General features: G+C 42.1%; 1 protein-coding gene across 1 annotated transcript; it reads left to right on the forward strand.

Moving 5' to 3' along the window:
• Positions 1–2,083: 2,083 nt before the first annotated feature.
• Positions 2,084–13,491, forward strand: ARG1 (arginase 1). The gene is made up of 8 exons (XM_008691099.2): positions 2,084–2,140; positions 5,749–5,821; positions 8,428–8,602; positions 10,625–10,784; positions 12,035–12,129; positions 12,453–12,557; positions 12,760–12,896; positions 13,119–13,491. Exons 1-8 carry the CDS (start codon positions 2,084–2,086, stop codon positions 13,283–13,285), a joined length of 969 nt encoding a protein of 322 aa, XP_008689321.1. The 3' UTR covers positions 13,286–13,491.
• The last annotated feature ends 1,508 nt before the right edge of the window (positions 13,492–14,999 follow it).

Here is a 14,999-nt window from a genome sequence, read left to right on the forward strand (position 1 = left end):
AGAGTATAAAAAAATGCTGATAACGAAACTTGAAAGAAAGCAAATTCTCTGTGGATTAAACCTACAAATTGAGTAGAAATTCTGACAGAATTCTTTTTTAGGAATCTAATAACTTACTCTAAATATATAGGAGAATAGAGCCTATAAGTAGCTGAATTCATTTTGAAGAAGAGCAAAAATGGTCTTCTTGCCCAAAGAATGGTAAGAAATACCACACACCCATGATAATAAAACGGTGAGGACCTGGTATAGCCACAGGGAAATCAAGCAACAGAACAGAACAAACACCTCATGACAAGCTCATGCTTTTAGGGGAACCTGGTGCACCATGAAGATACAACACGGTGGCCAACAAATGGACCGCCCAGCGGCTGTTGTTGAGGAAACTGGTGGACGACATGGGGGAAAATATAGTTGGAGGACGTACACAGTATAAGAGTGGGTATGGAACTAAATATGCAGGAACCTCTGAAGCAAATAAAAAATGTAGAAATCCAAAATCATATTTATGATTTTGGAGCAGGAAGGACTTCAATGAGACCACCAGAACACAAAGCATAAGGGGAAAATACTCAATTATCTATTTCAAAATGAAAGATTTTGAATGATAACATATCCAATGTGATCAGATTAAATACTGAGAGCGTGGAAGGTTATTTGTAACACGCGCACCATAAGAGGTTAACGCCTCACTATACAAAATACCACAAGTAAGTACCTAGGCTATACGGACAAATTCGCAAGTGAAACCTCATTAGAAAATGGTCCTATTGAAATGGACCTGCGAGACTTTGGTTTCCTCACTCACTCATTCAATAAATATTTATTGAGTGGGATCGCACATCAGCGCTGTTCTCAGCACGGGGGATAATGCAGCAGACAAAATTCCCTTCACTTCTGGCATTTAAATGCTCCACAGTAGTCTCTTCCATCCATAGGAGAAAGACATTAGTTTCTACTAAATGAATTTTCCCTTTAAATGCCAATGGTATCGCTTTAAAGTTGGAGGGATTTTTAGGGTGCATTTCTTTTAAATCCATACTTTTGCCTGATGATAAACAACGTCCGGGGACACACAAGTTTGACCAGCGTGGAGAGCTGACGCTTCACCCGTGGTTAGACTGTAAAGGCTAGTGGTTAGTGGTTAGGTGGTTCCAGAATGCCAGTGAATCACGGCTCTTCCTCTACCACCTGTGCCTGGCATCTGGCAGCTTCTCTGAGCTTCAGTTTCTTTACCAGTAAAAATCGAACGAATGGTCAGACTTGCTATAAAGTTGGTCTAAGGATTAAATGAGAGAATATAAAAGAACAGCATCCAGCACATGATAAAAACTGAACGTTGGCTATTTTTACCTCTGATTATAGTATCACGATCCCAAGAATTGTTGTTTTCCCTACACACCATATTTCAAAATTTGTACGGTAACATCTTTGGGTTCTTCATCGGGTAATTCATTTTTCTTCTCAGTAAATGAGAAAAGGGAATCATATGCTTTCCTTGACACTGTCCGCTGGTGGGGCATGAGGCGTGTCTCGGGGATTAACCATTAACCCTAGTGTGTGAGACCGGCGCTCAGTGTTGCAGGGCTGGAAGGGAAGGGAGAGACCCACTCACCAAGCCCAGCCCTGTTCCACACAGGAGGATTCAAAGGCCTAGAGGAGGTAAGTGCCCTGCCCTGTGTTTCCACAGCTAGAACCATGACATCACTTATGTGGTTATGATTAATTGATTATGATTAGAAAAGATTAGCATGCTTAGGAAATCGAGCTTGTGGTTAGGCAAGACTCTAGTCATCCAGCTGACTTTGTAAAATGGAAGTGAACGGGTGACATGAATAAGCTCACTTAATTAGAGACTTAGACTCACAGGGACGCGTGGTTACTCCAAGTATGAAGAACTTGCGAGACCTCTGCCTGACTGTTCTTGGGTGCGAGGGGTGGAGCCAGCCTTCCTCATTAGAATAAGGTAAACAGATTCAGTCTAGTTATAAATGGAAAAAAATATGTGTCCTCGGTCACTGAGGGCTGTAGAGAGTGGTGCGTGGCTGGAGAGCTCAGGGCAGCAGAGAGAAGGGGGCAGAGCATGAGTTCCAAGTCAAAATTCGTAGGGATCATCGGAGCGCCTTTCTCGAAGGGCCAGGTGAGTAAAAAGCGCGGCCTTGAATAACTGGAATTCATGACAAAATCTCAGACTTGAGAATTAGGAAGATCTTAATGTCTGCCTAGCTCCGTTCCCTGGAACAACCGGGCCTGAAATATATATATATATATATTTTTTTTTTTTTTAAGTCCTCTTACCATTTTGCAACATTGGAGAATTATGGTCACAAACTCACTTATTCTCATGGCTCCTAATCTCAGCTGCAGCCAATTTTATGTGAATCTACTACATTTTCTTTGTATTCTTTAAGAGAACATATTTTTATTTGAATGGATTTGGACTGTGTATGTATTATAGCTACTCATTGAGATTCCCACGTTCTTGTTGCTCAGAGGCGAGAGGATTTTAAGCAAACACATTGGTTTAATCATGTATTAATGCCTAGAAACAATTCATGGATTGGCAGCATTTTTCAGACTTCTTTTAGTCTGCATAACCTAAATGTTATTGCTTTTTACAACTTGCTGGATGATTCATATTCTTTGAGGGCTTTCATGATCCTGTGAAAGTGTTAGTTCACGGGCTAGGTAGAATCCTTTGTGTATCTCCTTTTGAGGGAGGAAAAAAGAAAAAGGAAAGAAAAGAAAATCCACCTGGAGGTTGGCAACATTGAAGGGACTAATGCATTTATGAAATTCCCAGATTGCCAACACATGCCAGCAACATTGCACTTTGCAGCCTTTTCTTCTGGTGAGCGCACTCATTCTGGCAAATACGGTGTGATGAGAGACCTCAGGCTTCAGCAAGCATCGGTCCTTAAAGGCGGAAAACCGAGAACAAGAACAAAAGCAAACAAGACAAAGTGTGAACCGAAACTCCGCGGATTGATATTTTGTCCCTGTGGTTGTTTCAAACAGGGTCTTCGTTTTCCAGCGTTCTCTTTGCCCATCTGGGTAGTAGTTCACTCCTTTCAGTTTTGAACTCGTGTTTGGCACTCTGGCATTTTATTGCAAAACAGATTGGGAGAGGTCAGAGGGTAGAGACCCAGACTGCATCTGGACTGTCCGTAAACACTGCTGCACCACCCCTGGTAGCCCTTCAAAGCTCTCTCCCGGACACGGGGACATCTTGCTGACACAGAAGTGTTTCTTCTAGTGCTCGGGTTAATTGCAAAACCCACAATATACTCACCTATTCTTGCGACAGGTTCTAATGAAGACAGAATGAAAGTAACTGACCGAAAGGAAGGAAAGGAGGGAGGCAAATAAAAATTTAAGAAGGAAGGAAAGAAGGAAGGAAGGAAGGAAGGAAGGAAGGAAGGAAGGAAGGAAGGAAAGAAGGACAGAAGGGAGAAGGGAGGGAGTGCGGGAGGGAGGGAGGCAGGAAGGCAGGTAGCAGCCTGAATATACTCTGGTCCTCGGACCTCAGCAGAAGAATTCACGCTGTGATAATAATAGCCCTTCAAAGGGATAGTATTTTGAAATACAGCCTGATGCACTTTCTGTTCTTCAGTATTTCTTAGTATTTCTTTTTTTGTTTTCGCCTAGAGCTCTTCCCTTATTAAAACTTGGCCCCATGAGAAGGAAGCTTATTGTCTCCTGATAGTAAGGGCTCAGAGAGAGATGTTTCTACCCTAAGCCCTAGCATAGGAGGAAAATGGTGGCCAACATATTAGCATCTCTCCTCACCTACAGGAAGTAGAAGTTCACAAACAGGCAAAGGAGAGGATTAAGGGCAGATGACCAGGAGGTTGAGTCTGAGGAAAGACTCCACTCACTTGCAAGGCAGAGAGCGGTGCATGGGGAGTTGATGGCAACAGACGACAGAAGTACTATATTTATTGTACAGTTCACTAAGGCTCAGAGAGGTCTGGTAATTTGCTAAGTTACTAGCCTTGACTGTGATTCGAGACAGGATTGGATGATCCCGAAGCCTATGCTCCTGACGTGTGTCGATGCCGGCAGTTGGCAGTGGACTTGACCCTTGTGGCCAGTTAGGGCTGGGGCCCAGCTTCGAAGTCAGTGGAGGTAACGAGGTGATCTCCAGAGTGAGTCGGTAAACCGAGCAACGAGAAAAGACCAATCATGAGAAGCAGCTCGAATCAAACAAGTAGAAAAGAATGATGGAACGTATCACTCTGGGAAATCTAGTCACTGTGTGAGCCCAAATAGAGTGTCAGCTAAGGGGTCTAGAGGACTTGTTCCAAAGCTTAAAAGGAAGAGGGAACCGGCCAGGGCGTTTTCTCGGGGTGATGGGTTTTGAGCATCTACGAAGCACTACAACGTGTAGCCCCTGAGCGGAAAGAACCCTTGGGCTGAAATCTAACAAGGGAGGAAAGACAAAGCAAACAACCACCAAAGGAAAGGCAAAATTCGAGCCAAGCAGCACTTCCCAGAGGTTTAAGGAAGGGGCAGTTCCATCTGCTCCAGGAGGGAGGTGTGTGGGGGTGCGCGTGCCAGCAGGCAAGGGAGAGAAGGAGCAACACATGTCAGGCCGAGGCAGGCGGGCACTTGCCACCCGGAGCAGGAATGTGACACGCAGGGCTCGCCCAGCAGCCGGGCCAAGTCAGCTGTCCCTGGAATTCGGTAGAAATAGCTGCTTCGTTTGGTGCCACAGCCCCAGTCGTAGGGACAGACACACACGGTCTCTTGGCACGTCTTCTCGTTGGGTAACACAGAGGAACTTCCCGTGCCTACCAGCCCTGCTGGAAATCAGAATCAGCTGCAGAAGAGGACTGTTCCTGTAGACTTGGATTCTGCCAGGAAGCTGGAGGGGATTTATGCCAAGGAGGATGTGGGTTGGCCTCTCTGACGTAGGAAACGGCAAGGGGAGAATTCTTGTCCATCTTGCTGAAGCAAGTCAGAACCTGAAATACCGGATTGGCTTTGTGGCTTCAGCTCCGGGTGATGAGTTTCTGCCGCCAGGAGCTCGCTCGCTTACCACCCTGCGGACCCGCACGTATGGCTCTCTCCTGCCAGGCTCGGCTTTTTCTCAGGCTTTTAGCCAAGTCGTTCCCTGGGTTTGCAAAGTAGCTCCAGCACGCCATCCCTTTTCCCAAAAACCTGCTCATGTTGCAAGACTCAGCTGGAATGTCAACCACTCTACGCAGCCTTCCCGGCACACTGTGTCCCCGGCCGAGTCTGGAGCATCTGTTTTTGTTGCGATGACCTGCATGGCACTGGAGCCGATCTCCACGTACTGTAACTGGGGTTAAATATACAAATCCCTATTCGCTCATGAGTTGCTCAAACACAGAAGGCCTCTCTTTTTAGTTGATTGTGTCTCTGTCTCTAAGAGTGCTTTTGCACAAAATACATCTTCGCCATGTTGGTAGCGCGGTGTCTGTCATGGGAAGAGGAGACGCAGGTCCCGGAACCCAAAGAACCTGGAAGTGAACTAAGACTCTGCCATTTGTTAGCTGTGCGTCTGTAGGAAAATGAAATAACCTTTCCGATTCCAGAGCCTCATCGTTGACGTGGGACTCATTCAATCTGCCTTGCTGGGATGATTCCATGAGATGGGGTAAATTCCTGGCTCGGGAGGAACTCAAAAAACGATAGTTACTCTTCACCCGATTAAAGAATGAAAAGAGTTTCTATTGTGGGCATCTGATCATGTCTGAATTATTTTATTTTCTAATCATTTAGCCACGAGGAGGGGTGGAAGAAGGCCCCGCAGCATTGAGAAACGCTGGCCTGCTTGAGAAACTGAAAGAACAAGGTAATTTTTCCATTGAAAGATGACCAGCCTGATTTTCTTCCCGCTCTGAAGAAAGGAGCAGGCTCCTGCTAAAAGGGGGTGTACCTGCAATGACATTTATCCCACAGAACTGCAGCACGAGTGGTCACTTTAGAGGTACATCCTATTTCTTAAAAAAGCAGTGTATGGAGAAAATGCTCTGTCAGTATTGTTGGCTGAAGATCCTCACTCAGATATTTTGTCTTTCTGGCCAGGCGATTGTATGAAAGAATCTGTGGGCTAGAACGGGGGTTGGGTGGGGGAGTAGGGGAGTCAGGGGAACTGCAAATGAAAAGCAAGGGGCAGCAGGAAGTACTCGGCTGGCAAGAGGACTCCTGTTTGTAAAAGGAAATAAAGCAGGGATGACGACGACGATGAGGATGATGTTGATGGCACCTAGTGTTTGCCCAGCGTGTCGTTGTATATGCAGACACCACACATACACATACATGAGCCTGCAGATAAGAAATGATACAGAGTCTAAACGTATCGGCTAAAGCAAATGTCGTCTTTCTATATAAAATTCCTGATGAAGAATTGGCAAGGACACAGAGCTACCAGAACTGTCACACGTTTCTGGTGGGAATGCTTCATGATACAGCCACTTTGGAAAGTAGTTTGGCTCTTTCTTAAGTAAACGTCCAACTGCCTTCTGGCCCATCACATCTACTCCTAGGTATTTACCAGGAGAAGTGAAAACACATCCACACCAAGACTTGTACTTGAGTGCTCCTAGCAGCATTATTATTATTATTTTTTAAAGATTTTATTTATTTATGTGACAGAGAGACAGCCAGCGAGAGAGGGAACACAGCAGGGGGAGCAGGAGAGGAAGAAGCAGGCTCCCAGCAGAGGAGCCTGATGTGGGGCTCGATCCCAGAACTCCAGGATCACGCCCTGAGCCGAAGGCAGACGCTTAACCGCTGTGCCACCCAGGCGCCCCCTAGCAGCATGATTTTTAACAGCCCAAAGAACGGAGACAACAGAACACCCATAACTGGTGAAGGGATACATGACCGGTGGTTCACCCACACTGCGGGCTGGTGCTCAACCATAAAAGGGAACAGACCACTGACACAGGCAAGGACATGGGTGAGCCTCAAAGACAGCTCGCTAAGTGAAAGAGAGCACACACAAGAGACACCTACTGTGTGACTGCTTGTACATGAAATTCTAGAAAAGACAAAAGCATAGCAACAGAAGCTCATCAGCAGTTGCCTTGGGATGGGCAAGGGAATGACTGCAAAGGGGCATATGGGAGTTGGGGGCGTAATGGACGTGTTCTCAATCTTGATTATGGTGGTGGTTTCAAGACTGTAGATGTTTCTAAAACTCATTGACCTGTACAGTTAAGATGAAAGAATTGTAGTAAATAAGAATTACATGTCATGAAGCTGAAAAAAGGAGGGGGAGAGAGAACAGAAGGGTTGTGTAAATGGACCGGACTAGTCTCAGTTTACAAGCATAATTTGGTGAGGTTTTATATCAGGTTAAATCTCTTAGATGTGTTATTGAATCATGGATACGCACAAACATATAATAAATAAAATACACAATGACTAGTTAGTTCAGAACCCCGAACTGATCTCATGCCACAGTTTTACCTGAAGCTCTGTACCTTGAAGCCTAATGCAAGGCCTTCTTGGACGTGCACCCACGTCGTTAGGAACCTGGGATTGCCTGCGATTTCTCCTCATTAAAAAGTTATAATAAGCCTTTATTTCCTGAGCTCACTGAAGTGTTAAGCTCGTTGCTAATCGTATGCTTACTGAATTCTGACAATACCACTATGAGGCAGGTACAATGCACCGAGGAGGGAGCTGAACTGCTACAGCAGGTAACAGATTGGATTGAAACCAAGGACTGTTAATTATAGTCAGAAAATTTAGAAAATACTGGTGTGACTGGTGTATTTCCTTCTGGGCACATAATACATAACATAATATATAATATATATATATTCTTTAAAAAAAAACTATTTCTTTATTATAAATACAAATGCTTATTGGAGAAAGGTAGAAAGCACATAAGCCAAGAGGACCACACAGAGATAAAGACGGCAAGGCCGCTCATTAAGCCCAAACCGGAAGATTATCACTGTCCTACTTTCGTGTCCAGCCTCGCTGGATTGATTCCAGAGGTATTCACCGAGAGCCTGTGTACAGCTGAGATGACGATGTCAGGCAAAAACAGACATGGTTTCTACCTTTGCAACTTTTATGGTCCTTCCCAATGTTTTCTTTGCTTATCCTTATAAAAGTACACTGTTGGGGCGCCTGGGTGGCACAGCGGTTAAGCGTCTGCCTTCGGCTCAGGGCGTGATCCTGGCGTTATGGGATTGAGCCCCACATCAGGCTCCTCTGCTATGAGCCTGCTTCTTCCTCTCCCACTCCCCCTGCTTGTGTTCCCTCTCTCGCTGGCTGTCTCTATCTCTGTCGAATAAATAAAAATAAAATCTTTAAAAATAAATAAATAAATAAATAAATAAATAAATAAATGTGCACTGTTGTGTAAATTTGGAATCATCCTACACAGACTGTTATGTAATCTTTTTTATGTAGTAACTTGAATTTTGCTTTTAATTATAGAGTGTGATGTGAAAGATTATGGGGACGTGCCCTTTGTTGATGTCCCTAGTGATCCTCCCTTTCAAATTGTGAAGAATCCAAGGTCCGTGGGAAAAGCGAACGAGCAGCTGGCCGGCGTGGTGGCGGAAGTCAAGAAGAATGGAAGGACTAGCCTGGTGCTGGGCGGAGATCACAGGTCTTGTTTAATGATTCTCTCTCTGAAGTCTGGCACAAATGGCATAAGGGAGTATAACCAAACCGTGAGAGAAGAGAAAATAGGAAAGGGAAAGCACTGATCAATACTTCATACCGAATTTTCTGCCTTTTTTTTCTTTTGTTTCGGTTATTATTTTCTTTTGGAAATAGAGAAAGCTCTATTTGAAGTCTTGCATTATCTTTATTACAGCAGAAAATATATGACATGAGTGGATTTCAGTAAAATATTCAGCACAAACTTACATTCCTAAATGAATAAGCATGAGAAATTTCCTAGCCAGGTTATTGTACTTGACTCCAGAACAACTTATTTAAGTCAACATTTAAAAATACGCTTCCTGTTATAAAAGTAATACTTCCAAACTTTTGAAATACACACACACAAATAAATAAAATAATAGTAATTATATTTCCTAACAAGCGTTTCAAGTGAAACTGCAAATCGAACATATTTCCTTCCTGCCGTACTGTTTCACTTGTACCTGACTTTGTTTAACAACCGTGTTATCCCATACTTTGTTCTTAACTTAAAGTACAGATTTCCCTATGTTACCTCATGATATATATAAGCATAATTTTTATTGTTGTATAATTTTTCATCAAGGTATTAAATCACTCTACATATCCATATTGCCACCTATTCAGGTAATTTTCAAATTTTCCTGATTATAAATAATGTGGCAAAGACCCGTTCTGTGCACGAGCCTTTTTAATGTCTACTCTCGAGGTCCCCGAGCACATATTCAGAGGTCTAATCAGATCAGAAAGTACAAACACGGGGCGCCTGGGTGGCTCAGTCTTAAGCCTCTGCCTTCGGCTCAGGGCATGATCCCGGGGTCCTGGGATCGAGCCCCACATCAGGCTTCTCTGCTGGGAGCCTGCTTCTTCCTCTCCCGCTCCCCCTGCCTGTGTTCCCTCTCTCGCTGGCTGTCTCTCTCTCTGTCCAATAGTTAAATAAAATCTTTTTAAAAAGAAAAAGTGCAAACACAACAATGGCTCTTGAAGCAGGCATCAATCACTTCGGCTCCAGAGCCAAACCATTTCCGGGGCTCCTGTGTGACAAAACTGCAGTTGAGAAACTGGGGCTCACTTTCTTTTTTACGTGGAAAAATTTGTAAGTGGCAGTTTTAAGAGTGGCAAAGAGCCACAAGCCAAGACATCTGAAGGGGAAACAAATATCGAGCAGCAGGATCAATACTAAGCTTCGAGGCGGGCTGCCTTCACCTGAGCAACTGTGAGGTCACAGTTCTCTGCACGACGCTTGACCGTCTGCCGTGGGAGAACACAGACGCCGGGTGGCCAATCCTAAGCTTCGGACTTTTATGTAAGATGTCACTCAGTGCTTCCATCCGGCAAAGTTTCTGGAGCTCGGAGCGTTTGAGTGGAACTTTGAGAGTTCTGGACCTGGCTAAGAGTGGGTCTTTACACGTGTGGCAGGAGAGGAGAGAGTTCAAGAGAGCGTCTGAGTGACGAACAGCAAGCGAGCCCCCAGGAAAATCTGGCTGAACTGGATACAAGGATTTCTGAGTGATGCTCCCCAGTTGTAAAATCATTGGATTTTAGGAAAAACGGACTCTGTGGTAATTCACTTGAAAGAATGGAAGTATTTCCCAAGAGACAAGAGAAAGTGAGACTGATTTAATCTTGAGAATTAAATAGTGTCTCATGCTAAGGAATTTCTTGTGTAGCTAGTGTTTTTATACAGATTTAATTTTTGGTTAAAATAATAATTTGCAATTTTATTAGAAGGTGGTTTCCAAAAAAAAAAAAAATCACAGATTTTTTAGTAGGGCCATTGGTGTAAACTTAACTTGTTAGTAATTAAGCACAAGCTATGCTTTCTATGGTTATAAGTATTTAATGGGCACCTCCAATTAAAAACCTATCAGAAGTACCAGCCATTTTGACTGAAAGGAAAACCAAGTGAGAGCACGGAGTTAATAATATGATGGATGGAATAATATTGCAAACCTGATGTTCACACTGTATTTTTCCTCTGAAGTATGGCGGTTGGAAGCATCTCTGGCCATGCCAGGGTCCACCCAGATCTCTGTGTCATTTGGGTGGATGCTCACACCGATATCAACACTCCACTGACAACTACAAGTGGGAACTTGCACGGACAACCGGTGTCTTTTCTCCTGAAGGAACTAAAAGGAAAGGTAAGAGGCTGGTTGCTATTCTATTAGAAAGGAACGGTCTCTTTAGCAGAAGTTCAGGTGATAGAAGGGAAGGAGGAACCTGGTGCCATCTTACTTTCGATGTCATTGCAAACCATCTTCTCAGCAGCCAATAAGCTAAGGGTTGGTGCGTAAAGGAAGTGAGGCCCTGTGCCTCTACCTTACATGATAGTTTGCAAACTGACTTTACATATATCTTCCCTCTTGATTCTTAAGCTACCCAGTTCAGTATGTGGGGCAGAGAGTAATCCTTTATAAGCAAATTAGCAGAGGTTCAGAGGTTAACTGACTTGGTCAAGATCACATGCCAAGCACATAGCAAGGCAAGCACCAGAACTGATCTATAACCTACCTCTTTCTACCATGTGCTACACAGCCTCTCATGCTTTGCAAGCGTCCCCTCCAATCATGGGACCTTTTTCAAAAATGGAGTTTTAAAATGTGGATTACAAAGGTTTATTATTTAGCATCCTTACTGTGAGAAGTTTGTATCTACATCGTAAGAGGAAGAACTAACTCCTTGCTCCCTAGAAACTTCTTTTCTAAAAGATGTGAGGTGACATTCCAGATGAAGATGTAACGCTGTGGTTCATATTCATCGATATTCTGTAGCATATCAATAAAACAATTCTTACTGATATAGCTGTACAATATTGGTCTTTATGAGGATACCTGGGGATCCAAACCCCCTTGTTAAGTGCTCAGAAGTAACACTTTCTGAACTGATGACCAAGTGATAGATTTATAAAGTTGCAAAGTGTGTAGTTAGCACATGGGAATAGCCACCCTTGGCTCCAGGACATCTGGAGAGCACCCGAAGAGCTGCTTGAAAATCTCCCCCAGTCACTCTAAGCCATCGTTGGGACTCTAAGTCCTTACTGAGAAGAGGAATAAAGAAGAAAGCCACAAAAGTCATGAAAGCACACCGATTTCTTCATAGCAGATTTTGGGAAAGCAGAGCCCAGTGGAATGGGGCACGGAGTGGGTAAATGCTGACAAATGATTCAGGTTCGGGTCTGGACCAGGGTGAAAGTGGGTAAGGCCAAGCTACCTAGATACCCCAAACCAAGGCAGGCATTCTCTTCTGAATTTTGTATTGTGTTTTAATGATTTCTTCAAAATATATGTTCTAAATAGAAGATAAATGCAATCCAGCAAGGGCCCTTCACTTTCAATATAAGATGTGCTCAAGAATCATATATACTAATCAAATGGAAACATTGCAATTTTAGATCCCCGATGTACCAGGATTCTCCTGGGTGACTCCCTGCATATCTGCCAAAGATATTGTGTATATTGGCCTGAGAGACGTGGACCCTGGGGAACAGTAAGTTTATTCCTTGATGTGAATTACCTTCATTTTCTCTCTTTTGCATGCTAGGCATGCTGGTCAAACCTATGAGAAAAAAAATGATTTTAAGCACCAAGTATATATGTCTATAACTATATACCCATATAAATATTTATGTCTATAAATCAGGTGATCTTTATATTAATTTACTGTTAAAAATAAATCGATATATACATATAGTTCATAGGACTTAAATATTTTATGTATTTTACCACAATGATCCTTTCTTTAAAAGGAAACAAGACAGCATAGAGTTAGACTCTTTATTAACTGTAGGATTATCTTAATATCTTTCATAGCTACATTTTGAAAACTCTGGGTATTAAATATTTTTCAATGACTGAAGTGGATAAACTGGGAATTGGCAAGGTGATGGAAGAAGCCCTCAGCTATCTACTAGGAAGGTATGATGCTTGTGTGTGTGTAATGTAAATATTATTAAAAGGACTTACTACTGATGTTAATGTAAATTATTAATAAAGCCTTCATGTAAAATTATGGAACTTCACTGGATTGTTACTTTTTATAAAACAAGGTAAACTATATTTATGTACTATGTATTAAACCACCAACTTTAAACTGAATTTCTTTCCCACCTCTTAAAAGGAAAAAAAGGCGAATTCATCTGAGCTTTGATGTTGATGGATTGGACCCATCTTTCACACCAGCTACGGGCACACCAGTTGTGGGAGGTCTGTCTTACAGAGAAGGTCTCTACATTGCAGAAGAAATTTACAAAACAGGTAGGTAAAAATTGGGATGAATAAAGAAGCAAGTGTACACATGGCCAGTATATATTTATACCCTCCGATCTGAAAATCAAGCCCCATCGGACACTTCTAGAATGCCCATCACATGATGCAATCACCACCTGTTCACGCTCCTGGATAATATTTCAAGGCAGGGTACTGGATTAAAAACGTCAACTATTTAACAAATTACATTATTTTCCATTGTTGTTACAGGGCTACTCTCAGGATTAGATATAATGGAAGTGAACCCCTCTCTGGGGAAGACACCAGAAGAAGTAACTCGAACAGTGAACACAGCAGTAGCAATAACCTTGTCTTGCTTTGGAGTTGCACGGGAGGGTAATCATAAGCCTATTGACTACCTTAACCCACCTAAGTAAATGTGGAAACATCACCTAAAAATCTCACAGCTAATGTCATAATTAGCCAATCTAATAATTTACTTAAGCTTATAGTTATTTTCCCAAATATTTGGTCTTTCTGAAAAATGTTCTGCCTTGGTAAATATTGGTATAATTAATATAAACTATCAATTCCCTCTTGGTGTGAAATTCAAGATTTGGAAATTCTAAGTTTTGTGTAATTAAAAGCACACATAGAGTGGGACTCCTGATATCAGGAGATAAAGCTATCCCACCTGAAAAGGGACCATATTCCCATGTTGTTCAAAAGATGTGATTTTTATAATAAACTCTTTATATTAAGGTTCTATTATGTCTGTATGTTTCTAAACACATGGATTTATTGAGGATTTAAAAAGCCCACAGTGAAATCATCATCCCCCAAACACTGTGAAACTGGTGAGACGAAACTCTGCCTCCTGGTTTTTTCATCTGTAAAATGGGTAATGGTACGGCCTCGTGAATCTCCAAGTTCGTTAATGTTAGATGACCATGTTTTACTTTTTCTAAACCTCAGACATGATATTGGTTTATACTTTAAGCAAGGCTGCTATTGAGGTAGCCTTTTGGGGGGTAGAAAGAAGAAACCAAATTATTTGTTTCTAATACCTTCTAATTCAGATAGGAATTTCACTAAATTATCTGCGGCTTCCAAACATTCCCCCCTCCCCTTCACTCATTGCAATTATAGTGTCTCATTGGCTGAAATCCTTAAACAACCCACAAACTCATCTTGGCTCTGGAATATAGTGAGGGAAATGGAATATAATAAAATAAAATAAAATAAAATAAAAGACTAAACTACAGTTGATCCTTGAAGAACATGGCTTTGAACTGTGTGGGTCCACTTATAACTGAATTTTTTTTTGATACAGCACAGCAATGTAAATTTTCTTTCTTATGATTTTAATAACATCGTTTCTCTAGCTTTATTATAAGAATACAGTATATAATACATATTATATATGTATATTATCTACAAAATATCTGATAATCGGCTGCTAATGTTATCAGTAAGGCTTTTGGTCAACAATAGGCTATCAGTAGTTAAGCTTTTGGGGAGTCAAAAGTTATAAATTTTCGACTGTGTGTGGAGGTCAGCACCCTTAACCCCTGTGTTGTTTAAGGGTCAGCTGCATGATCAAAATCAGGGAAGCAAACTCTTCCCCTCCTCCCCAACTTATACAGAACTCCAGCGGACTCTGTAATGAAGCCAATCCCATTGCTGTAACAGCATGTGTTAAAGAGCCTCTATCATCTGATTTTTCACATGCACCCCAGAATCTTAAACCTAACTGTTGACACTGTAGACTCTGTAAGATAAATATTTTACTGAATTACTTTTAGGTAAGAGCAATTATAATGGACCTTAAAGTATAATGTTAATAATGTAGGCACATGGGGTTACTTAAATTAATTAAAGCTTAATAAAATAAAAAATTCAGTTCCACATTTCAAGTGCTCAGTAGGCATGTGTAGCTTCTGACTGTATTGGACAGCACAGACACAGAATACTTCCACCACTGCAGAAAGTCCTATAGGACAGAGCCACTCTGAAAATACTATTAATTTTCAGAAAGAAAAACTTTTAGGATGCAATGAATATAAAGGCATTGTTTTCCCCTCAGGTGCATTCTAAAACCAAATAAATCTATCTTCTTCTAATGCCTGATTAGCAATTCTTTTAAAAGCC

Source organism: Ursus maritimus, unplaced genomic scaffold, assembly GCF_017311325.1.
Source record: "Ursus maritimus isolate PB19 unplaced genomic scaffold, ASM1731132v1 scaffold_13, whole genome shotgun sequence".
Lineage (NCBI taxonomy): Eukaryota > Metazoa > Chordata > Mammalia > Carnivora > Ursidae > Ursus > Ursus maritimus.

What these genes read in the sequence shown, in the direction of transcription:
- ARG1 (XM_008691099.2), top strand. Translation starts at nt 2,084, where the DNA reads ATGAGTTCCAAGTCAAAATTCGTAGGGATCATCGGAGCGCCTTTCTCG. An exon ending in TGAGAAACTGAAAGAACAAG is followed by an intron (nt 5,822 to 8,427) that starts GTAATTTTTCCA and finishes TTTTAATTATAG; the next exon opens with AGTGTGATGTGAAAGATTAT. An exon ending in TGAAGGAACTAAAAGGAAAG is followed by an intron (nt 10,785 to 12,034) that starts GTAAGAGGCTGG and finishes TTGCAATTTTAG; the next exon opens with ATCCCCGATGTACCAGGATT.